Source organism: Platichthys flesus, chromosome 24, assembly GCF_949316205.1.
Source record: "Platichthys flesus chromosome 24, fPlaFle2.1, whole genome shotgun sequence".
Taxonomy (NCBI): domain Eukaryota; kingdom Metazoa; phylum Chordata; class Actinopteri; order Pleuronectiformes; family Pleuronectidae; genus Platichthys; species Platichthys flesus.
The window spans coordinates 6,734,298-6,762,233 of record NC_084968.1 but is presented as its reverse complement, the minus strand read 5'-3'; the positions used below and the strand labels follow the sequence as shown (position 1 = coordinate 6,762,233).

General features: G+C 43.4%; 1 protein-coding gene across 2 annotated transcripts in view; it reads right to left on the bottom strand.

The window, feature by feature from the left end:
• Positions 1 to 27,936, bottom strand: part of pcxb (pyruvate carboxylase b) — a 256,790-nt gene that overhangs the window by 197,866 nt on the left and 30,988 nt on the right. For both annotated transcript variants that reach the window (XM_062384277.1, XM_062384278.1), the window contains exon 10: positions 7,745 to 7,863. In XM_062384277.1, coding sequence (XP_062240261.1) covers positions 7,745 to 7,863 — 119 coding nt within the window. The remainder of the gene's footprint in view (positions 1 to 7,744; positions 7,864 to 27,936) is intronic.

Below are 27,936 nucleotides of genomic sequence, written 5' to 3'. Positions count from 1 at the left end.
GCTTCTTTTTTTTTCTCCTAACCGGCAAAAACCGCAGTATTAAACATGGAGTTAATAACGAGCTGTGAGTTTATTACCCTGAACACCGCAGTACACTCGGGGGTGCGCGTGTTTGTCGTTTCTGAAACCACTGATAGTGACTTTTTTTATTATTATAAACTAGAATTAGACATTCGCCATTGCTGTGAATACATGACACGTTGACTATGATGGATATTATGGTGCTTATTTAACAACATTACCATTTAAGCAATCAATGCTACGCTGCTAAAGTGATCAATACTGGCTGTCTGAAGCCCTTAACCTGAAACGATTCAAATGAGACACTTAATCACATTTAACATTCTGCATGCATGCACGGGTTGGTTATTATCTGCACTTCGGTGGGACTGTGGTGCACGTCGCAGCTGAGTGTGTCATCAGTCTGTCAATACACTGTATCTGCACACGCCTTTTTGGTTTTAAAAATGAGCATCGATCAGTCACTGTCATGCATCGGCCCTGGGTGATGGATCTGATGCAGTTTGTTTAATGACCTTTGAGATTTGGTTTTCAATATTGCACCGATTGTCCACAGGAACATGTTATTTATTTCCCGCCGCGCAGAGAAGAAGAGAATCCGCCGATATTTATTTTCCTGTCGTGAAACAATCAAACTGGCAGGAAAGTCCTTGAAATAAAGACGCCGCACAAACTACTGTGGCGTCCGTCCAATCTTTTACTGCCCGTCCTTAAAAACCCTTGTCAGTCAAACTCTGCTGCAGGTATCTGATACTGTGCATGTTAGTAAATCATGTCATGTTGCTGTCATCTGAAATATAATACAGCAGCGCCCGCAACTTATTATAGCTCTGAATCTGCCTGACATCCTATATCAGTGTGAAAGCTGGCAGACACTGTACCCTGCACTCAATGCATTATGGGTGGGTTAGCTCTGTAGAGTTACTAGCGGATCCTGAGGTCAAAGGTCAAGAAGGAATGTGTTAACTCATCTTTGAATCTAAAAGATTTGTGAATTACACAGTAAAGAGCTGAAGCCTAAAGTTAAACCAGTCTACCAGGCCATGAGGTAATGCAGAGCTGTCAATGAATCCTGTGGACGTCAGACATCAAAAATCTGTGAAGCTATAAGGGTGAGAACATTCAAGCTGCAGAGTATCTATGAATTAGAAGTTAAATATTCTTTGCTCCACATCAGACCAGGCCGACTGTGCTCCGGTCCTCTGATATCAAACGTTGGGCCTGGTTCAGTTTAGGTTGGTTTACAAATTGTTTGCTGAGACTTGTATTGTTGGGGTTTGATGGGGTGTTGCACAGCCGGAGAGTGTAACCACTGCCTTAAGAGAAACAAATACATTTGGGGGAGAAAGGTGTTAGGTGGTAGCACGGTTGAATTCTTCCTGCAAGGCTGTGGAAATAGGGCCGAGGCTGGACAAATAGTGTAGCCTGGCATTAAATCAGTGGACTTGAATTCCTGCTCGACCGCATCGAGAAGTCGGGACTCTCACAAGGAGCAGTGAAGGAAAACTTTGCCTCCTGGCATTTGTCCCTCATATTTACTCACTCAGACGTCCCCGCATTAAAGGTCTAAACACTTCCTCCTTGTGCCATTTCCGACCAATAGGATCACAGGATCCCTCTTTGTCTTCTGTCTGCACTTGCAGGGGTATAATTTCATCGCTTTACGATCTAAAGTACTGCCGTCCGCCGATCTAACAAAACGTAGAATGCCCCTCGACGGCAACATGCGCGCTAACACACACACGCTCGCCGTCACTGAGGAACACAAAGTCCACGCGTAGAGGAAAAATCGTTTACAGCTAAATTATGGACAAATTGAAACCTCGAGAGCGGGAGAGTTGAAAGGCAGAGCCGGAGTAGAATGCAGAGGCGGGCGGCCCGTCTCACACAAACACATTTCCTCGTATGCCTTTCGGACAAAAGAGCGTCTCATAAACAAACGTCTCACCATCGTGCACACAGGGTTTGCCTCCCAGACAATATACAGTATATCTGACTTGGAGCTCGCACTTTCCCTATTGCATACACACTCGGACAGAACCGCCTCCATTGTGCAGGAACGCGGTAAAGCAGGAAAACGGATGATTAGGTATTCACATAATGGTCCTCCTCAAGTGTGTGGATGTGTGTTCGTTCGATGACTTTGGACATTACAAGTTTTCAATACAGGGGCGTATTTTTGTGCGTGTCAGGGAATGAGTGTGGGTGAGAGTGCGTCTCAATGACACTTGTGTGCACACCCATTGTCAGAACTGAGAGAGCGAGAGAGAGAGAGGCATAAGAAGCGAGAGAATGCCAAAAACACTTCACCTGTCAAGCTCTCACTGTTGTGGGGAAGCGAGAGATATGACAACAAAGCGAGAGAGGAGGCAGAATAGGTGAAGGGGGAGGTGAGGAACAATGGCAGAGGAAGAGGAGGATAAATGTGAGGACGTATGGAACAGAGAGATTTCTGGTGGTGAGCACGGACAGTTTGTGTTCGGACGTTGTTTTAAGATTTGTCTGAGAGTCAATATGTTAAATACTAGAAAAAATGCAAACAGATTCGTCATCAAATTCCACTGCCAACTCCAGCTCTTTTCCACAAATGTAACTGGTGGACCGTCATGTGCCAGTTGGTGCTCGGTCACATTTCGGGTGAAGAGATTTGGACCCTTTTAGACCCAATTTGGAGGAAACTCGAAACATGCTTGTTTATCACCGATAAACCCTCATTAATGTTTAATACGTATAAAGATACAGACAGAGCTTCCTGTTCATTCTCACTCATTACATCTGCATTGGTGTACGTGTGTCTTCTGAAAGATTACAGACGAAACGGAGCAGAACCAACAGAAATCGTGGGGGGGGGCAGTGTCGCAAAAGGAAGAAATCATCTAACAATGCACTGTCCAAGTGCTGCGATGTATTAACACCATCACAGACCAGCGCCGTTTACAAGGAGGTCTCCTTTGCCCTTTTCTTCAGAGATGAATAATGACAACCTCCTCCACCGTTGCCATGTTAGTTAAAGTCAGAAACTCTTGACTCTGCGCTGTCCTCTTGTGGACATGCAAGCCTCAGGACGCATGGAACTAGGAGGTCAGTGACATCTCATTTCTTATGAGAGACGCAAATTGGAAGGATTCATTTTCTTGCAACTCTTCTTTTCAGAACAATGTTGACATTTTTCTCCCTTTCTCACCTCGAGGAGAAACCTCAGACGCTAGAGCAGATGTTCCTCTGCCGTCCTGCAGTTCCTCTGACTTTGTTTGAATATGATGACATCATAATGGAAAAGGCTCAGCCCTTGTTTTTTTGACGTGCATGCTAATCAAAGCCAATACACAGAGGATTTGGACTTGATGGCTCGCCCTGTCGCTGCCCCTACTAATGTGGTTTAATCACCTAGAAGTCCCTCTTTACGGTTGTTTTGTATTTTGGCTGGTGTTTCTACTCCTACATGAAAGTATGGAGCAAAGGAGACAAGTCGAGGTGGTGGGACAATACAGCAGGATAAAAGAGGGGCAGAGGAAGGAGGACAAGTTCCTGAAGGGACACAGTAAAGATGAGTGAAGGTGGGTGAGGCTAAGGACAGCGAGAGACGGAGTGAGGGAGAGATGAGTGAAGAGACAGATGTCAAAGTTGAAAAAAAAGAGTGGATGAGGGGTGAGTGAGTGGTATTCACACAGAGGGAGAAACTGACAGGGCTGAAAGGATGGCAGCCGGAAAAATGGAGGAGACAGAGCAGGAGGCAACGGCGCGAGGAAGGAAGACAGACAGGGCGGGCGGACGGATGGACAGAGGTGGAGAGACCTGTGCACGAAGGCAGCTGAGGACAGAGATGAAGGGGAGAGCCTGAGGGAGGACTGTTAGGATAAGATGGATGTGTGGGAAGGAAGAGGGGATGGATTAAAGAGAGAGGGGACTTTGTGACATAAGAGGAGGTGGAGGAGTTGGCTGACCTGTGAGCTGGTTAGGGAGTTTATGACCAAACTCTGCAAAGTTGAACTTACAATTAGAGTTGAACAAAGTCAAATGTCAGAGTGAACCTTGTGATGTGATCTGACCAACATGTGGATAACACCAGCATCTTAGTTTGTAGCGGAAGGATGACAACAATCGATGCAATGCTAATTAGGGACGGTGTGGCCTGGGGGGTAGAGCGGGCGTTCTCCAACAAGAAGGTTGCCGGTTCAATCCCCACTCTTCCCCATCTGCTTGCCGAAGTGTCCTTGGTAAGATACTGAACCCCTAAATGGCTCCTTATAAATGTTGAGTGTCCTAAAAATGTAAGTCACTTTGGATGAAAGCGTCAGCTAAATGACATGTAGTGTAATGTAATTAACAATAGTTTTTTCACTCTAAAAAATGAAATGTCAACCCAATAGAAAGGTCAGGGGGACAGCAAAGTCATTCTTAACCTGGGGACTATTAACATCTGCACCAAACTTCAAGCAAATTCATCTAAAAATGGCTGGAGAGGCTACTAACATTCTGTTCATACCTTTAAGTCCACACTCTTTAGTTTATACCTCCACCTTTTAACTGGCTGGAGGCAGCAATCTGCTTCAATTAAGAGAGGAACAAATCAAACCAACAAAGACTGAAACTATTCCTTGGTGGGTTTCAGGGAAAACAAACACCCAAGATGTTTGATGCACATCTAAAAACATCTCTATGTTTAGTTTTATTGATCATCAGACATCCTGGACAAAGCCAGCTTACACAAAGGACCTCAGTTGAGTTGGCAGTGCTCCAGTTTGGCCATTTGCATATTATCTGTCCTTGGAGCAGCCCACCGGGGATCTGATCACCCAGGATGCATTTCAATTCAGATATAAACAGGGCCTAAAACGATTCTGACACACAAAAGCAATGGGCTTCCTGGCATGGTGTCCAGTGGAGCTTCGTCGAAAAAAGCATTAGGGTGTGTGTTCCACAAAGGAAGGAGCAGCGGAGGAGAAAGAACGATAAAATCTAAGAGAATGACCACGAGAGACTCATGAGGGAGATAGAAGACTGGAACGGGGAGAATGACTGATGAAAAGCAAATGAGGCAGGAGAGATGAACCCGGTGAAAGACGGGTTGGAATGAGCAGCAGGTTTAGAGGGGAGTTACACGAGTCAGTGTGACAAATACCTTTGCGGCAAGTCTATTAGTAACACAGTCAGTTCAAACACATGGAGACCAGAATGAATGTGCTCACACAGCTCAGAGATTGGGGGGGGGGTAGCCAAGTGAAACGGAGAAGCTGAAAAAGTAATGGACATAATGTTGAAATGACACGGCCAGTACAGTGTTCGCTCTCGTCATTTACGCTCAAACGTGGAGTCATTTCCCCGACCATTCAGACGCATGCATATTGGGTTTCTGTTGATGGGACTTGTTCTCTCTCCCACTGTCGGCTGTGGCTGCCCAGAGTTAAGCCTCCGCCTGACATGAAAGCTGTGCAAATGAAAAGTGTTGCTTGCGACAGCTGAAACTTTCAACATGTGCGGTTTGATGCACGACGCTGCCCGGATCCTGGTAATTACTGCACTGCTGCCAATTCAAATGACCCCAATTCCCCCAAAACTTCACATTTGGTCAGTGATGAGAGGGTTTCCCTGCAGGAGAGAGAGGATATGGCAAACTGGTGCAGGATCCGAGGGGTCCAATACGTGAGAAGGACTTTTTAAAATTGTTCCTGTTTGTACACGAGTGTGTCTCAATGCATGAGAGGAGGGGGGGGGGGGCTTGCTCCATCTCTTTTTGTACTCAAGAATAATGCTGCATGACATCCTGGGTGAAATGCAACTAGAGGGAAATATTAGTGTAATATTGTCCAGGTTCATTCGTTCGTTCCTAATCTTCCAATTTGGCCCCTTTTTATTTTCAAATATATTTGATGTGACACTACATCAAACAGCAACAGTAGAAAATAAAGGAAACCCAGGAAATTGAATTGTGATGAGTAGTGAGATGTTTGCATGATTGGGCCGCTTCTGTGTTTGTTCCTATTTAATGTATGTGCACGATGCCCCACACGATCCGCTCTATTAGACTTATCCGCAACATGCTATGAAACCAGTCAATAGAAAAGCACCAAGCAAAGACAGTGAGTAGATCCCCATTTGTTAGGCCTCAATGATACGATGTGCTTCGATGACAAACGCACGTCTTTGTTTAGACGAAAGCTCCACGAGGGAAATCTCTAACTCACTGCCTCCGCACCCCCACACAAGTCCTGTTGGTAATTGAAAGTGTCTAAATATTGGATGGAGGCCTGCTGGGAATCTGCTGTGGTGCCTTCTATACCGTTGTTTAAAATCATAAAGGTGAAATATGTCGGACCATTACAGGTGAAACAAAGCCACCAGGGCAGTCGGAGAGGGTCTATATGTGTCCACAGTCTTTGGATGATGTGTAATCAGGTGAGTAAGTGACCCGGGAGGTGTACTTACTGGGCAGTACAGTGCCCGGACAACAATTTAGGGGATATTATGTTTAGTTAAACTGAGCTCTGGGTATATTGAGGTGCCACTGACACCCCCGAGTCTGAGCCAAGTACGGAAGGAAAGGGATGAACACACACACACACACACACACACACACACACAACTTTTAAACTCATGAAAAGAAATGGCAGATACAAGCTTTATCCTGATATCAGTGTAACATGGGAAACCACAGGCTTACAGGGAGTACAAGACTGCCTACATTATGCCAATTTGTTTTATTGATGTTGAATGTTATGCTCTCACATTCATCAGACCATGTCTCAAGTCACATTACCCACATTGTTAAAGCTGGTATCTACCTAGTAAAGCTTAGCAGACCTCTGGCAATCCAAATAAAGCCGTCTGTGCTGCCGAGGGGAGCTCAGTGTGTTTGCTTATACGTGTTTGAACTCTCCTCCAGCTGATGCAGTTCTCTGTGGTTGGATGCAAACGTCAGGGTTTGATCAAAGGGCTTCTTCATGTATAGTAACAAGACAAAAACACAAAGACTGAGGAGATGAAAGAGGCCAAACAAGAGTGCACGCTGAGAGTTAAATTGTCAGTCATTTTTGGTTGCCGTAGGAACAGGTTGACTTGCCAGGCATACCTCCCTCTGCCAATAACCTCCTGGACTCGTTGCATTGATTATTAGTCTGTACGCTTTTTGTTCATTAATCAAAGGAATCCTACAGGAAATAAAAGTGAATTAATTGCAGATTTCTGCGTTTACACACAGATCAGTGCTGAGCAGCGATTTCTGGCTCTGACTGCGGGGCCAGAACACCTGTACCTGCGTGGTTGCCTGCGTTTATGTCTTGTGTGTGTTCGTTTGAGACCCATCTGTGTTGTTTCAGCTGAGCAAATCTCACAGGTCATCAGTGGAGCAGACGGCTATTTATATTTTTCATTATCCCCTCGCTCGTCCTCACCTCTCTCCTTCAATCCCGTTGTCCATCACCCTCCCCCTGACCTCATCTTTCGGCTCCTCTCTCCACTGACTCCACCTGTCCTCTTCCCCAGTCTCTCCCCCTCTCTCATTCCACTCGTCTCCTGCTTGGCATCTTTCAGAGCCTAAAACCTCCTTCCTACCTGCACCCTCAGTTCTCTCTTTTTCAGCACCTTGTTTGCGAGTGGGAAGCCTCTAACCTCATAGCTGCACACCTGTTTGTAGACAGATGATCCCAAAAACCACACACACACACAAAATGACAACCGCTGCAACCATCCAGCTGCCCACCTCCTCTAAACATCTGCTACTTACTCTGTGATTTCTTCTGTGACTGTGTGTTCAACCTGGAGCCGGGAGTTGACTTCGATGAAGTAGTGTTTGCCATGTTTGTCCACCAGGAACTCCACGGTCCCAGCGTTCTCGTATCCCACCTGCGGCAAGAAGAACATGGCGAGAAAAGCTGTTATACTGCACTGAGGTATCCAGGTGATAATATTGGTTGTGTAAACACTCAAAGAGCAGCAATCACTCATCTTAATGAGCCATGACGCCAAAAGAATGAAAAACTCCTGTCGTCTGTCCATGCAAATATGACTACGTTAAATGAGTGTGGGATAAGCATCATGTTTTATTTGCATGGAGGGAGGAGGGCCTTCATCATTTTCTCTGTTATGTGATAATTACATCATTAATCAAAGGGGATTTATTGAAAGCCCATCATCATAAAAGACCATTTTCCCCCATTGACGTTCCATCTACAACGCTGCAATCAGACTCAATCAGTGTCAGGTACATTAAATATAAAGGGTTTTTCTTCTGGGCTCAGTCATAGTGCATAGAAATGGAAGACGACGTCTTATATAGTCACACAGAACCAGGACACAACAATTAACAAAAGCATGGGTCACTCTGCATACATTGTTTTACACATACCCTATCCTAGAACATGTTTATTTGCAAAAGGACAAAAGTCCACAGCCTAGTTGTACAAGAGCTTAATCCAACATCACAAATTGTCTCCTTGGACCATGGAAATGCATAAGAAAAAATTATCGTGGCCTAAATGGAGGAGGGGACCCCTCATGCTGGACAGTCAAATATGCTAATGTGTGAGCTAACACGTGTCAATCAATTCAATTTATCCATCCACTACAATATCTTCTCCAAGCAACAACTAAATGGTTGTTATTGATATGTTTTGAAGATGTGGTTATCTCGTGATCCTGCATAAATCCTTGAAATGTCCAGGTACCAGACTGGGATGCCACACACTATAATTGTATGAGTGTGGGGTAATATAGCATGTTATTACACCAACACTTTCCAAACTAATTCTTCACAATTCCACTTTGGAATTGTCTCAGCTTCAGTTTATTGTTTCCCAGTGGGAGCTGCATGCAAGGTTTAATTGCCCTATAAATGCTAGATAAATAAAGTTTATAATCATCATTATAATTTCAAGACTAGGCAGGTTTACACAAATTACACAGATGATTTAAGCAACGAAGCATGATTGGTGTGCCAACCAATCAGGGCAGCTCACTCGGATCAGACCCAGACAGAACGCTGATTGTCCCTAAAATCTAATTTCCCAGTATTCAGAGCAAAGACAATTTTGGAGGAAAACAACATCCATCATGGAATTAGGGAGGTGCAAGCAAAAGTGGCAGAACCAAAAAGATATCTTTGCAGATGTGAAGGTATAAGCTCTACCTGCAGTATGTATCTAGAGCCGTTTGATGAGTCATTTGGTCCAAAACTACAACTGCAGGGATTTGAATTTTGCAAAACAACCCAGACAAATAGCTGAAAGATGTTAAGGATGCAGTGGGAATGAAGAATCCATCATGCATACTACACACGTAAACAAATTCTGCGCACAGGTTCGACAACATGAGCTGGGAAACCTTCATTAAGCCCATAATTAACGGTATAACATCTCCAATACACACACTCTCACGTGCAGCATGAATCATATTCACCTTGTAAAACATCATGCGTGTAAAAATATTCAGAGTCGGCGTGAGACTTCTCTGCTGAGAGGAATTAGTCCCATTTATGGCATCTGTAGCTCCCCACAGCTTTTACCACAGACACTCATTCAGGGGATAATACTCACTTCAACACACAACTTGACATGCATACAAACTTGATTAAATTAAAATGTATGAGCCTCGACACATGCACGCACAATTATTGGTGGGGGCGTGACACAGACAATTTTTCCAGTTGGTTTCTTTTCTCTTGCCAGACACAAGTGTGTGCGTGTGTGTGTCTGCGCGTTTGTGTAGCACTCGTATTACTCAACTATGAGGGTTCATTAATACAGAAACCATGACCTTGTGGAGCAGTTCGATATCTTAAAAACACTTAAGGGTGAAAAGCAGTGAACACTAGCTTCTACTGTACATACATGCACATATAGCATACATACATACAGCATGTGCACAGATGTTATAGAGCAGCCATAAATACGATTACACTCACACGCAGAATGGTAATTTTCCGCTGGGCTTAGCTTTCCCTTAACCTTCTGTGTGCAGCCAGATTATTCATAGTGTGTGTGTGTGTGTGTGTGTGTGTGTGTGTGTGCGCGCGAATGTGTGTGTGTATGTGCAAAGCCACCAACAGTGATGACATATACATACACTGTACCTACCAAACCAAGGCCTCATTGATAAACAGTCAAAACCAGTGATCACACACGGTGACATGAATGCACACAAAAGGCCAAGACTACGCAAATCCAAACAAATACCGATATGTGTCACTCCATATTGCGGTCACACTCACACGCAGTTGGTGAGTAACAGTAGAAGCCAGTGTAACAGCTAGTGTTCACTGCGGTACATGGTCTGACGGTCAAGGCAGTGGGCTGCACAAACAGAGAGGTCACAATGTGCACATGCATAGCACATGGATGTACACTGGTGAACCGCCTCGAATGGAACCTGACAGAGACAGCTGCTACTGCAAAGCAAAGACAAACAGACAGAGAGAGACAGACAGAGAGGTAGAGTGCATTGAAAACACTTCATGAGTAGTGGGAACAGAGGGTGAGTGTGGAAGGATGGAGAGAGGGAGGGGGACGAGGAAAGACTGGCGGATGGAGAAAATGAGGACAGAGACGAGGAATAAAAGTGTTCTGTGGGAGTGAGTGGGGAGACAGGACAAAGATGCACGGCATGAAAGAGTGGATTAGATAGAGTCGTCACAGAGAGGAGGAATAGCAGAGCGATATGATGAAGGAGGGGCCGTCACTCTGCCTGGTTTCTCTCTCTGTGTCCATGCAAAACCTTTGCATCGTTATTACAGGATGTCAAATAATGCAAATTTGTCAAGGACTCATGACATAAACCCCACCGTCATCTTCTGTGGGGTGACGCAGAAAATCGGCATTACTCCTGATCTCACAGATCAAACTGGTAAAAAGAAAGTCAGAATTTCAGGTGTTGCTGATTCCAAGGTCTAACCTGAGCACAGCTTCAACCCATAGGTGTGTGAGGCCTTCAGAAATAGGAAGGCGAGTATCTTTAGGAGCCCGTTTGGTGTAGAAGTGTTGTTGCTGCATCTTTCGTGGCCACAGACGCGTCCAATCGTTATTTCCAGAAGGTTGATTATTACAAGGAAAGCAGACTCTTAAGATGACTCAGGAGCTTTAGAGACGTGTCCCTGATGTGAGGGAGGATGGGATACTTGTGGCTTAATTGTGCTGACAAAGGCTTGTACGTGTGACACCATTTAGTCTGCAAGACACTGCAGTGGAGACATGGAGCTGTTGGTGCACGCAGGTTAGGTTAGGGCTAAATACCTTTGTACTCTCTGCAATGTATAGCTAGCCACTTCCTTTTTTAAATAGGTCTTATACTCTTTTATCTTTTCAAATTGTTGCTTTGACAAAACTCAGGTTCTGTGAGTATGAGACTGCATCAGAACTGATCTGAACATCTTTGAATTGATTGATAATAAATATGACCCTTGTAAAAATCTGATTAATGCTATATTAATTCAACCTCAGCCCAATACTGTTGCGTAACTTAAAAAAAAAAAAAAAAAGAAAAAGGGAGAGGCAGTGGTCTAGTGGCAGAAACTTGGACTTTGGGCAGAAAAGGTCTCTGGTTCAACTCCACGGAGAAACAACAAAAAGACGAACCTGGATTGATCTGTCCAAAAATCCAAGATGATTCTCCCTACCCTGTCAAGTGCCCCTGAGCAAGGCACCTTACTCCCCCAAAATCTGCTCCCCGGCCGCCATGCATGGTAGCTCACTGCTCTGTGTGTCCTTCACCAGATGGGTCAAAAGCAGAAGTTAAATTTCCCTACCTGCACAAGTGTGCCTGTGCATGTCTGTGCATGTGTTTGGGACTAATAAATGCATCTGAATCTTAATCCTCTCCTCTATGATAGACAGACTTTAAGGTGACCCAGTGAAAACTAGCTCTTTCCTGAAACAAGTAATATTGGGCTTATTAAAATCTACTTTTGATTATCTGAACATCAGAAACCGCCTCATTCTGATTGGAAATGGCAACTTTTGAACTGCGTCCTTACGTGTCTGGGACTGGATCTGATCCAGAATATGAGCGTGGAGAGTATTTGTCATTTTCAAATGCAAAGTGCATTTGATTTCCCAAGTGTTCGTGCAGTAGGTTTATTGCTGAGGTCGATTTGCCTTGTGTAACCCTGAAAAAGAATAGGCTTGCAGTTATGAGACGTGCTCTTGCTGTCCTTTGGTTTGCAGGGGCCTATCGTGTGCGTAGTCAGTTTGTGCTGCAGCTGCACAATGTCTAATCTTTGTCTTTTTGCCGAAGCGGAGTCATTTTGGGGTTTTAAGTTTTACTGAGTGTTCTAAGTGTAGACCGATAAATGAGGCCACAGTTTGTGATAACCCTTGATGTATCCATACTGGTGATTTAGTGCTATGCAAGTCTATTGTTCTGAGGATAGTGTATAACTATGACATGCCAGGTTAAAGCATGCGACCGGTGAAACTTCAATGCCTTATTATTTGATTCTACGACATGAAAGTTTGAGTTTATTTCGTTAATAGGACATAAAGTTCTCATTAAGCCCAGAAAAGCAGATTTCCACACAAGGTGTACTAGAGTGTAAAGTACACTGAAATCACTGCCATGTACACTCGGCTTTTCTGTGTGGAGCCTTTGCTTTATTTGAGACTCAATGTTTTATTTCACAGTGACACAGGCAAGAGAGACTCCTCGCAGATGAGAGCTGGTGCTAAGCACAGCAATCCCTTTAGTCTTTCAAGTCTAAGCACACAAACAAGGAACCACGTAGAAACCTGGTGAGGCAAAGAGGAGCACTCGTGATTTTCCCTCTCAGGCTTCAGTTAAATTGAGCCCTGCGGAAACACTGCTTGGAAAACGGTAAAGTACAGTAGACACAATCTCAACGGTCAACAGCCCAGTGGTGACCCTTCACTAAGACAGTCTAAAAAGAAAAGAAGATTTTCCCTCAAGGATGTTTGCTGCCAAATATCTGTAATTGCATGCAAATTCTGTGTGGAGCAACATTAACAAGATGAGAATTCATTTCCTGCTGAGAAAGCAGTGTGAATACTGAGCGGCCGGAATGCTTTGCTGAATCAAGCTGACGAGGCATGAAGTGTCTGCCCTATTCATTTGAATGAGAGAAAAATTCTGCATACCGTGGAATCATATCAGCATCAGAACTCGCTATATAACAAGTGACAGATAGTCACGCTACACGAGATGAATGAAGAGTGTGATAGCAAACAGCAGATGAAGGCACTTCAAGCCAGAGAGAAACTGTGGGCGAATGAGACAATGGAGAAGCTCAGTGAAGAACTGCAGGAGATGAGACATATGTTCTGTGATGGCCTCTGCAGACAAAATATGTCCTGGAGTAATTCAAACGAGCAAAGGGAGACCTCTGATGCCTGTGAGGTAGTCGTGCAGCACTCTGAGGAAATCAAATGGCTGAAGAGCCTTCTGCAGAGGGGAGAAGCCTCTCTCCAAGAAGAAGAGCTGTGGAGGGAGGCGCTCAGTGACAAGTGGAGAAGACGACAAAACACCTGTGCATATATGGCAGCACTGAAAAGCTTTAAAAAGTAAGCAACCGGGGGGGAATCAATGGTACAATCACTGGCACTGACTAGTTAAAGAAATGTCTAGTTGTGTGCGTGTGTGTGTGTGTAGCAGTACAGCTTGTAAACATACAGCAGACCTTTTGGAAGTATATCTGTGACTTTAACACTGATCCACTGTCTGATCCAGATATTCATATTCTCAGCTCATTGAGGAGCTTGTTGGATTATTTTCTAGAACCAAAACCAGCTGCGGCAGAGCTCCCAGGACTGCAAGAGGTGGAGTGAGAAAATACAGGTTTCACTAAATCTTAATTTACAGTAACGGCCAAGTGAAAACTGCACACAGTGACAATAAGGGGCGGAATGGAGGGAAAATTTACAGCAGATGTGGGAAGAGCAGCGGTAGCAGTCTCTGCCGGGGAAAAGGGTCTAATCATATAAACTGATTCATTTTTGATTTTTATTCGTGTATAATACACAGGGGCACCACAAGCCGAAAATGAAAAGCTGTTTAAAGGTGCTACACACAGCAACTTTAGAGGCGCACAATCACATTACCAAGCAGTTGTTACGCAACCAAAATCCTACAGTACATTTCACTTTACGCTCCTCTTCTCTAAACATCACCGCTGCTGCTTTCCTTTAACTGCACTTCTCCGCTCTCCTTTCTTTCATTTAGCGTGTCTCTTCTGGGGATTGGAGTTAATCTGGTGCCAAGATTTTCTGTAATCTGATCCAATTCCCTTTCAGCCTTGCAACACACACTACTCTCATCTGATTCGCTGCCGATACAACCACAGAATAACACAAACACACACGCACACTCTCGAATAGATCAGCTCCATTTCAGTGGTGCCACCTCTCTAATCCTCGTGCTGCAGGGAGCTGCCAAGGAAGCGGTGCTCACCCACCCGAACACTGAGTGTACACAATAAAAAACACACACAGGCACAAACATATGCAGTGATGCACAAATGCACATATATCACATACGTGCCTAACGGCACAAAAAAAAGTCATGATTAGGCTGTAATGAGCACAAGAATGTGAACGCCCACACACACAAACCTCCACACGGTCCCATATGCACCAACACGCTCACTCTTATCCCAGCTGTAATGGAAAGGAGCTTGAGCAGAATCCCCTCAACCGTTTGCCAATTCATGTATTCATCCCTCCATTCCAGCTTTTCTCCAAGATGTAAGTCCATTACTTAGTTCCATCACTTCCCTTTTCAATCATACCTGTCCATACTCTCACTTCTATACCCTATGCCTCTGTAATTAAGATTCAGGTTATCCTCTTCCATCTCCAGTTCTTTTTTCCCACACTTGCCGTTTCATTTGTACACCAGGTAGTCTGCTGGACATATGTTTGTTTGTGTTCCATCATAAAATTTGACAGGAAAATCGCACTTGTTACACCTGCACACAAGGAGGTGAGCAAGTGCATTGTAACCAGTGGTGTTTGTCTGTCCTCAGGAAAAAACCTAAATCTGGAATAAAGTTGCTTGGAGGTAGAGTGCTACAGATTTATCTATAATTTTGTTCTAATCTGTTAAAAAGGTCAAGGTCACAGTGTTCACCTGGTATCTAAATGGACATGTTGACTGGTACCAGTGGGCGTGACCTATCACATCCTTGCTTGTATAATGCCTGTAAGATGCCACAGTCAGGCATGCTAATATATATGAATGTGTAACTCCAATTGAAACCACAGGAAGCAAATGTTTTGATAATTTCCTCAGTCGCACAGATTGAGGGTGAACTCGGAAAGACTCCTGCTTGTGTGAATTGGCCCTTAGCCGCCGACTGAACTCACTGCTGACATCTTCTGTCCTTCACGTCTGATGAGGGGGAGATGACCGAGTGAACTGTGTGTGATTGGTGCAGCATGGTGTTTAACCAGAGTCTGACCAGCAGAGGTGACCTTGTTCAGCTTCCCTCAGCGTGAAACCTGCTCGTGGACTTAATTTATGCCGATTGAGCCGCTTCTCTCTGTTGAGCACAAAGGGGTCAGAACCCACTTATTGCAGCTTCAGGCTATAATTACACATGTTCCTCTGCACCACTGATATTAATAACTACAACACACATATGCCAACAATACATTTTACGGCACCCGTAAAATGTATTGTTGTGTTATTTTGGCTCGCCCGCATAATACTCAACAATTTATAACACTTACATTTTCTCGATAAAACTCAACTGTGCTTAAACCGTGTGATCGTTAAACAACATGTGAGACTGCATGCAGCGCGGGTGCATCATCTCACAGTGCATTTCCACTTGTGTTGTTAATTCTGCTGCAGCATCGAGACAGGATAAGACTCCCTCCTGAATTAGTGTTTGCTGAGCACGGTCATAAGTAATACATAATGCACACTTAACAGATTGCCAATGAGGACCAGAACACCCAAGCTTTACTCCAAACGTGTTTGAAACTGTGGTGCAATGATATTTAAATTCTCGTTTATGCTCTTCTCCACGCTGGTTAAGCTGTCGAAAAGTACAGCGTGCATACTAATTAGGAGGACAAGACTGTGCCTAAAAGAAGAACACTCTTTATAAAGTATAACTGGCACATGATTAGGTTTCACTGAAGACTACACCAATGCAAGCAGCTCTGTCACACTGCCCTAGGGGAAAAGTCCGGATTCATCCTGTACTCAAAATGATACCTGTGAGCAACTTTACGGCAATTCCTCAACTTGAAATATTTCCAGTCTAGACCAAAGCTGGAGATTAACCGAACGACCAACACTGTCACTCTTAAAGCGATGCACCTGCCACAAAGGGCTCAAGATTTAGGTACATTTTCCAAGAATCCAGTTCTAAAGTCTTTACAGTCCCTCAATCTAGGTTTTCTGTCAAAACAAAAACTCTCTGGATGGAGACTGTGAGAAATTAACCAGTGTCATGATCTCTCCCCCCCCCCCGTACAGGTTCCACCAAAACAAGTTCCAACAGACAAAACTTTGCATCCTGGTTTTAGCATCCACCAAAACAAACGTGACTGGTTAAAAGAAATAATTGTTTTGTCTCCTGTAGCAGAATGATAATGGATACAGCTCCACTATTCACCAGCGCTGACACAGCCGTTTGGTGATGGGACTAGCTAAGCAAGACTAGTGGAGACTTAATGATATTCTCAAGGACACTTTAGCAGCCTGGATGAGAGCCAACACAGAAGGTCAGGGAACAGGTCCCTCATGTAGAGGCATGCGTGCTAAGTCATTAAACCACTACACTAACCACACACCTTACACCACAAACTGCTGCATTTTTAATCACACTATCTTGCCTCCTCACTCCGTTCACTCTTTTCTGATCCTTCCTTTTCAGTTTTTCCCTCCATGGCTACAACTCAGTCATTTTTCCCCAGCTGCCATCTATCTGTGTGTGCCACTTGCATCACTCTTCTTCCTCTCCCTTTGTGGTTGTCCACCCTTTGGAAAATAAGTATTTTCAGCTCAAGTGTTTACGAAAATGTAATAAAAGAAAGTGTCCCGAGTGACTCAGGACTGAAAGGTCACCGATTGACAGATGGCATGAGAGCGATGCGGCAGAAGGACAAAAAGAGGATTGACAAGACGAGGGAAGGTAGATGGAGACGGAAGCAGATGGGTAAACAATGAGCTGGGACGGTGAGGGACAGAGAAGCGGTGATGGACGGAAAGAAACAGAGTTGTGGAGTTGAGCTCAAAGCACAAACAAAGCCAGTGGATTCACAGCAAAAGGAAAACTCTCCGAAAGGCCTGAGATGAATAGTGGCCGAGATGATGTCAGAGTGATGAAAGGAAGGAGCAGATGTGTGCACGTACTGTACATGATGTCGAGACTCATCGCTAAACCACAGCAGCCAGTTGGGAGAAACACGGGCTCTGTGTCGCACAAGGAATATGCAACAGCTGATGTCACCTGTATGTCCAGGATTCTTTTATTCTGACTTGTGTCCAATGAGCTCTAGCCCCTCCCCCTCACAGGATCATGGAAAGATGGATGGATGGATGGAGTAAGGGAGGGACCGTCAAAATGTTCATAATGACTTAACTTTTCTCTTTGAAACATTTTGCCTTGATTATCAACCGTTTTCACTAAAAGCGATGTTCATCCCTAACAAGCCTCATTTCCATTTAATATATGTATTTTATATCGCCTTTATTATTTTAATGCAAATCTGGTAATCCTCTACAATGCAACTATTTAAACAAGACATCTGCTTAAGTCGTTTGTTTTATTTCTATTTATTATTGAAATACTGGATGTAAGGCATGTTTGTTGAATATTTTAATCCTGACTAATTACAATGTCCATTTAATACTGGATATTGTGATTGTACAGACGTAATAATAATAATCACTGACAGAAGCATCACACTAAAGTGTATCTGGCCATTGGGATTAATGTTAGAGGCGGGGAGATTTGCAATAAACGATGTTATGTTCTCCTTCGCCATTATTTCTGGGCTTTCATGTAGCTTGACAAACAAAATCAGCCATTGTGTAGCTGCGGCTTTCAATGCCATTTCGCAGCCATGACACAACATCAATGATGATGTGGATGCAAAAAAGAATGAAAATCAATCTGTCGATATTTCTCGCATTACTGACAAATTCCCTGAACCCAAAGGAAGCAGGGTAAGGCCATCAGCCAGGAGTGTAATGGCAGCTGGTGTGGAGGATACGCGGCAATAAAGTGCACACACACACACACACATACAGAAGCTGGAGAGAGTTAGAGGAAAGGCAATCCAGACGGATTTCAAATCAATACGACCACAGAAGACACCTAGCAGGAGTTTACAGGCCATGTGCGGACACAACATTGTGGGCTCATAAAATCGGATGTTTACTATCAATTAATTTGGGAAAAAAAAAGAGTCGCAGAGGTGCAAAGAGCAGCCATAGCTTTAGATGTACTGGAGGGACAGAGACGGAAGTAAAGACTCGTCCCAAAATAACACTGCACAGTTCAGGGGATGCTTCAGCAACGCAACCCGAGCTGTCACATTTTATGACACCATGAAATGAACTCCTATACTGTGTGTGTGTGTGTGTGTGTCACATCTTGTGCCACGTATTTATTTTCTCTACTTTCCCTTTTCCTCCTTGCTCTCGTAACATTTACCTGTCCCCCTGTGTTTCCTGCCCCCCCCCCCCCGCTTTAAGTTTCTTCTCTCCGTCTCCAGAAGAAATTCTCATTGTTTCAACTTTGACCTTTTATGAAATGCCACTGACAGCCGAATGTGAAAATGCTAAAGACAAAAAAATGTTCTGATAGCTAGAGAACTTGAAAACTTGATTCAATTGACATTCTGCCTTGAAAAAAAAAAAAACAGGACAAACAGGTTAGTGATAGTAGCTCATAACTATTACAAATATTAAACAGAACTATTACAAGTAACCCATCACAGCAAGAGGAAACTGGAAAAAACAACTTAATGTGGCTTTTACAGCCTAAACCTGCTTGCCTGTCGGATTCTAACTCGTGCGATAAATGAGACCATAACGTTTTATAAGTGTCTTCTTGATTCTCTGCCCCATTACTGCACACACCTTCTCTCCATATCTCTCTCCATGCTCGTCTCAGCATCCCTCTCTCAATCTTTCTTCTACACTGGTGCTCTAATAACGGTATGAGTGGCTCCAAAGTGTAAAGTTATAGTAATGAGAGCAAAGTTTTCATTTGTGCATAATTTAGATTGCTGGCAGACCAAACAACACACCAGCTAAATTACTACAATTACTTACTTTCACCAATTTAGACCTGATGCAACTTTTGCATGCTTCTCCCTTAAGAGCCGGATGAGACGTGTGCAAGTTTTATACGATATCATCGTTTAAGACGTGTGATGAAATGCATTGGGTTTCACTGAAATGCTTGCAGGAAAGACGAGGTGAAACTATGGGAAATATGCATTTCTAAGTGACAGGAGCAATATTGAAGCAGAGTACAGCACAATGATGAAAACAACAATATAAGAAAGATTGAGACCTTGGCAATGTGCCTGCTGATCCAATGAGGCTTGTGCCAGGGCCAGAGTCTGTGAGGCTCTACACATTGAGCGGGAAATGTGTTTTAACATGTTAAAGCACTGGTATAACTCCAGCAGTTACATTAAATATGGCTTCTGGACCTAGAGCCATCATTTGTTAATAATGACACTTTGTCTGGTGACCAGTCAAAGCATCTGCTGTGAAGAGGACTATTAGTTTATAGTTTCAATCAATCTCTCACTACTATGTCCTGCCCCAACAGCCTGAGCTAATACACTGAGAAATAGTATAAAGGTATTAGTATTATTAAAGACAGTATTACCATCTTTGAATATAGAGCATTTCACATTAGCCGATGCTGAGTTTGTTCAGCAATATAAGAATGAAGACATCGAGATTTAGGATTGAAACTTTAAACCCCTTAAAGTGTCGAGTGTATTGTGAATTCAAATAATAACTCACGCTGCCAGTCAAAATGTCAAAACTGTCTTATCCTAAAGTCTCACGTTACCCCTCATATGACTGCACTGGCTTTCATCATATCCCTCTCATCACATCTTACTTATCCCCTGGTTCATTTTAAGGCTTCCCCCTCTCTTTCTCCACCTCTCCTCCCTGATTTTGTATCCATCTTCTCATCTGATCCAGTCTCTCCTGTATGCTCCAGTCATCCCTCTTTCCAAAGCTGTCGTAATATCAGGCATTATTCCTCTTTTTTATTGGGGGGGGGGGACCCAGCGACGCTCTCCCGTTCACCACTTTGCACTCCATTTCCCTCACTCAGTCTCTCGCTCTGCCCTCGTTCGCCCTTCTCTCTGTCAGCAGTTAATGGAAGTATAATGAGCTTGTTGTCTGTGACATGATGAGGAGAAGTGAATACAGCTGCCTAACGATCAAAGAGCAGCACACAACAGACACAGCTGGACAAAGGCAGGCGCACACATGCCTGTACACAAACAATGAGTACACACACACACAGAATATTGTTTGGGCATGCAGAGAGGTGTGTCGTCTCAATCAGACACACAATCACATTTGTCCTCAGTGGGGATACACAATCAGTAACTCGGAAATAAAATCTGTCTCAAAGCTATTTTCTGCCTCCTATTCTTTTGCCATAGCTTCTTCCTCCCCTCTCGCTCCAGCTCACCCCTCGCTCGCTCACTCCCCTAACCCCCCTTTCTCTCCTCCTCTCACTCCCTTGTTCTCTACTCCTTCCAAAAGGTAGTCAGGGCAGAAATGGGTTTTTCTGGCTCATAGGACTGCAGTTGTGTGCATGTGTCTGCACACTGCTTAGAGTGTGTGCGTGTGTGTGTGTTAAACTAAAGAGATTTGGCTGTACCCCGTGTGACAACACAACACCCACACTGCAGCGTTTGACACAGCCGGAGGGATTGAGGAAGTGGTGAGAGGGAAAGAAGGAGACACAAGGGAAGGAGAGACGACAAGAGCAGCAAAAAAAAAAAATACGAGGAGGAGGAATGAATTTGTGCTTCTTTGCATTTCTTCCTAATTATGCATGGGTGATATGCATGTGTGCTCTATATCAATCACAGCTGTTGTCTTAGTCCATTTTCATGAGAATGTGCATGTCATCCAATTGTTTGTAATTTGTGTCAGCATAATAAATCCTGTATGTACTATATGGATGTGTTCATTTGCATGTGTCCTATACTGAATGCATATTTTTGTGTCCTGAAGGCAAAAAAACTAAATATACATTCAATGGCTGCTGTTGTGAAACTAGTAGTGTGAATATAGGTTTATATTTTCCTCAGGCTTCATCCTCTATCTATTGGTGTTAACCATTAAACACCGCAGAAGAAGACCTCAATCATCTTTAACCTCAAAACCACACATCAACGTGGACTGCAGTGAAACATATGGTCATGGCCACAGACACACAAAGGGGCGGACAAAATCGTTAACGCACAATTAAAAAGCTCAAATCAAGCATAAGCATCTTGATTGCCCCCTGGTGGCTAGCTGCAGTACAGGCCAGAAACCCTGCCTCCTCCATGTTTGCACGTCAAATAACATTTTCTTAAAGATGAATTTGATTTGAGGTTGTTCAAGTGTCATTGGATGCTTTAAAAGGAGGTGAAATGTGCAGACCCTCGATCCAAATACACAAAAATGGCAGCGTTTGCATCTGGGATGTTTTGGTTTCTAAGGAGGTGGAAGTGGAGACGCTCTCTCCATCTTCATAAACATACTAGGATGCCATTCCGATATCACCTGCAGTTTGGTCGCTGTCGTTTCTTTATTGATCTACTTGCATATGACAGATGTGCTTGTACAATATTGTCATAAAGCAATTACCTGAATCCGCTCAGCAAATATTTGAGACAGAATTCTCTATTAACCAATTATGATTAATATCTGATTCCCATTACGCTCAGTCATTGGTCTAATCAATAACACTAATTGGATTACCAAGAATTCAACTTGACGAATTTGAATCCAATGAACAGTATATATAATTACGTTCTACCCATTTCACACAAAAACATCAGATAGAAGTGCATCGAATTAACAATGATACACGCATGAACACAATCACTATATAGAAGGCCTTTGCCTGGAGGATGTGTTAATTGCCTTTTCCAATTTCTTCACAATTCATATAACCATTTCAAGATAAATGTAGCTTCAGCTCTGGAACAAAGGTAAAATGATTCAAACAGTGTAAATACAAAAGAGAGAAGAAACACAAAAGGACATTTGGATTTGGGAGAAACGGAGTATTGATTTTACGTTGAGTGCGCAGACACAAACGCCTGGTGACAGTCTGACGGAGACAGAACGGGAAAGAGAGGACACACGTGGAGAAAACAAAGTGAAGGAAAACAGAAATAAAGACAAACGGCAAACTCAGAGGGAGAGGGGGCAAATAATTGTTTAGGGCAGAAACGGTGGGAGGGGAAGAGGGGGTTAGGAGAAAGTGAAAAGCAGACGGAGGTGTGAGGAGAAGAAGGAGGTCGAGAAATGAAGAGCGAAATCTCGTTTGCATTATCCCGGGTGCACAAGCAGCAAGTCACGCAAAGCAGGGGGAAAAGAGCTGATGCCAGGGAGTCTGTTGAGTGCATGCTTGTGTGTGTGCGTGTCCACTCCGGTTTCATTAACAGCTCTCGCTTCCTTATGTAAGTGAAATGAGGGGATGAGGGAAGAGAGAAGGAGTGGGGGGGGGTGTATCCCGTTCTTCTCCTCCCTCTCTTCGATGGAATGTTAAGTGAAGCAATTCTGCATCCACAGCTGCAACCAAAATGGCCAACGGAGCCCGAGAGAGTGTTCATCAGTGCTGACGCTCTGTGTGGGAGAGAACAGGGAGACAGTGCTCCTGTGTGCTGTTTGTTCAGTCAGAGGACTTGAAACATGTTTTCTTTCTTTCCAGAGGAATTTCCCCGAAGGCAAATTCTCTTTCTTCCATCTCTCCTTATCACAGATTCCACTTTTTATTGCACGCGGCAGCACCTTATGGCAACAATTCCACAATAGATTCGTCTGGAGAGAAAAAAACAACAACAACCTGTGTGTTCCTTGTGTTTTCCTCGCGGTCCTCAAAGGGCAGAGCAGTTGTGTAATATAGTGGGAGCCATTTAGATACTGTACATCATTAGTACGCTGAAAAAGTGGTAATCTAGTGCAAACCCATCAGTTTTGCAAAATGAGGCCTGACGGGGAATCAACACCCCAACGTGACACTAATGATTCCATTACAAGCCGAAGTGTAATTTACAAGCTTCTGCCAAAAGTGGCCGAGTGCACCTGTCAGCAGTCAGCCACTAATGTCTTTTTGGCATAAATTGTCACTCATTTATTCTATTAAAAATTAACTAAAGTGACAGGATGTCTTGATCACAGAGTTTACTGTAAAAGCCAGTGTTCTCGATAACTTGTGTTCAGTTGGCAAAATCGAGTGAGAACTAAAAGGGTCAGCTCCGTCTTCTTAGCCTGATCTTGAAAACATCAGCGATACAAGGGGCTTTCAGTCTGTCTGTTAGTGGCATATCTCAAGAACCATATTCTTCTGGTGTGATTTGGACATGCTTATTATTCAATATTAATAAAAATTGAATAAACATGTGACTAGCGCTCTGTAGCAGCCAGTGGGGGCGGGGCCTTTGGACCCAGTTGAACTCGTCTTCTTCTGCATCATCGGATAAACAACAATATCATGTATAAGCCGCACACAAGAGAACAGTAATAAAGCATATTCAGTTTCTTATCATGAAGTAGATTCACTTGAAATCCTCATTGCGAACCAGGCACGCAGAGATTTCCAACCTGACTCTGAATCATAGACTTTATAAAAATAGCTCTGCACACAAACAATAAAGAAGTGACAGTATATTGAACTGGGAGGACACAGGCCAATAAAACAATCCTTTACAAAACAGGCAGGTTCAAAGTGGGCACTGCACGATTACTTCAAATACAGGAGACTCGCTCTAACCACAAGCGGTCAGACTGTTTATCCACGGTAACCAAGGATCAGTGTTTTTTTACACTAATTTTACGGATATCAACAAACAGCAGCCGCAGCGGGGGTTCCGCCATTGTGTCTGCAGCGGGGGGGGTAAAAGAGCGGATCGATGTGTGTGTATGAGGGAGAGCCGTCATAGAGGGACAGGAAGCGGCTGCCGCTGTGCTCCACGTCACAGCTCTGATTCTGGAAAGCCTGCGTGCAATTTACAAATCACACAGTGAGGCGACACCATGCCGGCTCGGTTTGGTTCAGTGTAAACAAGCAAATGCAGCAGAACAGCGATGCAGCAGGGTCTGTGTGGGAAAGAGGCTTGAGAGGGAGTATCGTGATGCGGAAAGATTTGAAAGAACCTTTTCTAAAGATTTTCTAAAAAAACATCTCGGAGGATGTCGACTAGCGTTCCATTCATACAATGAACTCTAACTACTGTTGACAGCCTCTCTGCTTGGTTTCCCCTGTTTGTATACATCCATTTAAAGTACTAACTCATCCTGCAATGTGTTTAAACAATCATTTGACACATGATTATTACACAAGCTTTCTATTCCTTCCTTCAATACCAGTATTGAGCATTTGTCACATCCATTTCTCTCAAATCACGTTCCCTGACTGTTTTGACACAATGCGATGATTCAAAATGATTTAGTCATCCTGATATTTTTTTTAAAAGTATAATCAAAACAAAACCATTATAAGAGCTGCAGTTGTGCTGCTTCTGAGCCAAGCAGTTCTTTGACCATTTATAATTCATCACAGTGCACTTCTCACTGTTCTTTAGTGTCATTGCTGCATATTGTGATACAAACCAGTGCAAAAGCTTCCTGCTCTCTCACCATTTTCCTCTCCTCTGCCATCCATCTCTTTCCTTCCTTCCACCTTTCGCTCGGCTCTAATTTCAGAGCGCACAGTTGGCTTGAGTTCCCCCCCCCCAGCTGGCGGAAAGAATCAATACGTCCCCTCCTCTTTTTTTTTTCACTCGCTTCCCTTTGTCTCTGCATCGTTTGACCACCTCACTTTTCCTCTGTGTACTCTTTGCAAACAGCAGGTTTGTCCTTTTCCTTTCCCTCCCTTAAATCCCGCTCCATCCATTCCCCTCTTTTAACTTTGTACTTTATTGTCTGGTGCTTCTCAGTCTTTAATCTCCCTCCATCTGTACTTCCCTCCCTCCATCTGCACCTCCCTCCCTCAATCCTTGTTTCCCCTTCTAGACGGTCTCAGATCACTGAGATGCATGGGCTCATCTGAAACGCAAACCGACATGCTCACAAACATTCAGGTAATAATCAGCAATAAAAAAGCGGCCGCCATTTCAATATCCCTTTTAGTGTTGCATGGTGTACCGAGACTAGAAAGGTGTCGTGAAGCGCTGCCTTTAAAAATGTTAGGATACCACATTTTAGACTTATTGGCCCTTTAAGGAGGAAAGTATCCTTTAAATTGTGTTTATATCCTGGTGTGTGTGTGTGTGTGTGTGTGTGTGTGTGTGTGTGTGTGTGTGTGTGTAGCTCTCTGCTTCCACTGCCTGCAGGAACAGTGGGCGTGCCAAATGTTTTTTAGCTTTCATGGTGACAAAACAATGGCTGTAAGCACCAGTGATATTTCCAGCCGTCCAAGGTTTGTCGACAAAGCGGAGGCAAGAAACAAAATAAGGAATTATTTCACTTGCACAGCCGTCAGCGAGGACACGCCCACAAACACCACAAAGCCCGTTTGGAGAAACTGTTTGAAACCTACGCAGACCAAGAGAGACAACACGTCTCAGTGACCCAATCGGCTTGAGGTCTGGTTAGTGAATGAAATAAGTAAAATAATCAAATCCTGCCCCTGCTCTCGAATATAGGCAAATTAACTTTTTGCATCAGAGTTTGACATGAAATGAAACCTCAGCCACCTCTCAAATGTAGTGCGTAGTGAGATAGATGGTTAGGTGTCCTGAGAGATGGGTTTCTGGCACAATTCTTGTACAGGTGGTGTGTTTACTGCAGGTCTACACTCTCCCTTATATTTCCATAAAAGAACTATATGAATACTAATAATACATAAGGTAAATAAGCAGTTAAGGTGTTGTCAATATGAGGCAAGGGGGGAACAGAGAACCTGTCTAATAAATAAGAGCGGTCAAGGTTTGTGTTGTAATCAGTTCTCTGGGATGATGACTGCAACTTCTCCTTGGGTCAAACCCATGAGCACCGTTAGAAAGTTGCCATTTTGAGAATTGACCTCAATGCCACAGTGGAATTTTGTGATGACTAAGTGAATTATATTACCTCCAGGAAAAGTGCAGCACATCATGTTGCCCGCTCTCGATAAAACTTCAGTCGTAACATCATTCTGTCATAGACAGCTCCCAGATCAGTGCGTCAGGCGGCTCAGTCCATAATGAGAAAGAACTTTTGTCAATTTCATTAAGAAATGACTGAATGAGAAGAGGGCCATTTTGGAATCAAGACATTTACGCAGGTGTCTTATAAGTCAGTCTTTTTGTGTTGTGTTAAAGCTCATTAATACCTGAATTCAAATATAGCTTATTTGTACTTCTAATAAAACCTGTTATTTTGTGTTAGCTTGTAGAAATCTAAAAATATGCACTGCCGTTGCATTTGTTTTATCTAAGCCGTTGTGTTTCTGCAATGTCTTTCTTTCAGCCCACTTGTCAATCAAATAGTGAGAGCACGACGGTGACAGTTTTATTTCTTTCTGTCTGTGAAACTTAGATTATGTGTCAGTGTTTTTCCAAAAAGAGTTTCCAGACACTGGATCCTTTCAGCAGCATTCACAACGTGTCACAGATTACAAAACTGCATTAAAGCAGCAGCAACAAAAGGCTGAATAGCTTCATCCATATGTCCATGATATGGTTGAACACTTTGAGTGATCATCTTATTTGATTCATTTCAGTTTGATTCGTCTCAAGTTACCAGAGCAGCATAATTATCAAACCATTAATACCAGTGGTAGTAAATGACACACTCTTCACAACTGTACTTTAGTTTTACTGTACTCAAACGCTATGTAAATATAATCACATCCTTTTGTTTACAGTGCATCCAGCTCATACGCAACATAAGTTAACCTTTAAAAGGGCGCAGGCACCAATGCATTTTATTCCCCCTTTTTCTATGTGGATGAATGCTTTTAATTTGTCTATACAAATGATGCATCTATTTTGCTATGGTTGCCTTCCTGTAATAATTATAATAATGCAGAGGGAATACAGGATAAAAGAAAAGCGAGTGGAAAAAAACAAATGTATATATTAAGATACTAAAGTACATATATAGGTTATATGAAAGGGATTGTGCAAAGTGCAGAGAACTACCGGAGGAAAAGAGTCAACAGGTGAAGGCGCCAAAAAAAGATAAAGAAAAAAAAAAAGAGCCGCAGCATAAATAATTAAATCAGAGAAAGGAAACAAGACAAAAACTGACAGATGCACGATCTCAGTGGGGAAAGAATGGAACATTTACAATCTAACCCATTTCCAAAATGCGGGTTTTCCTGATGGAATAAAAGTGTGCGTGTGTGTGTGTGTGTGTGTGTGTGTGTGATAAAAGTGCTGCTAGTTTTGAAGTAAAAAATGGGACAAAAAAAACAGAGAGACAGATCAAGCCGGGTGTTTATGAGCATTAATGTTTACAGTACACTGACCACCTCCAGGGACAATGTGTCAATCTGAATTTGTGGCTGAAGCAAACAGTGTATCAATGTGAGAGCGTGTGTGGAGTGTTAACCAGGGACATGACTCGTCTAAGCGAGAGTGTGTCATCCCTTCACTTACTGTGGCCATGATTGACAGCACGACTAATTCCACATGCAACATCCTCAGAGGATTGATGGATATGTGTGTACAGGACATGTAGCAAGTGGCATCTAAGTGCACACACCATGGCACACACTCAAGATACACAATGCAGTCTAGCATGGAAAATCACATATCTAAAGTCGGT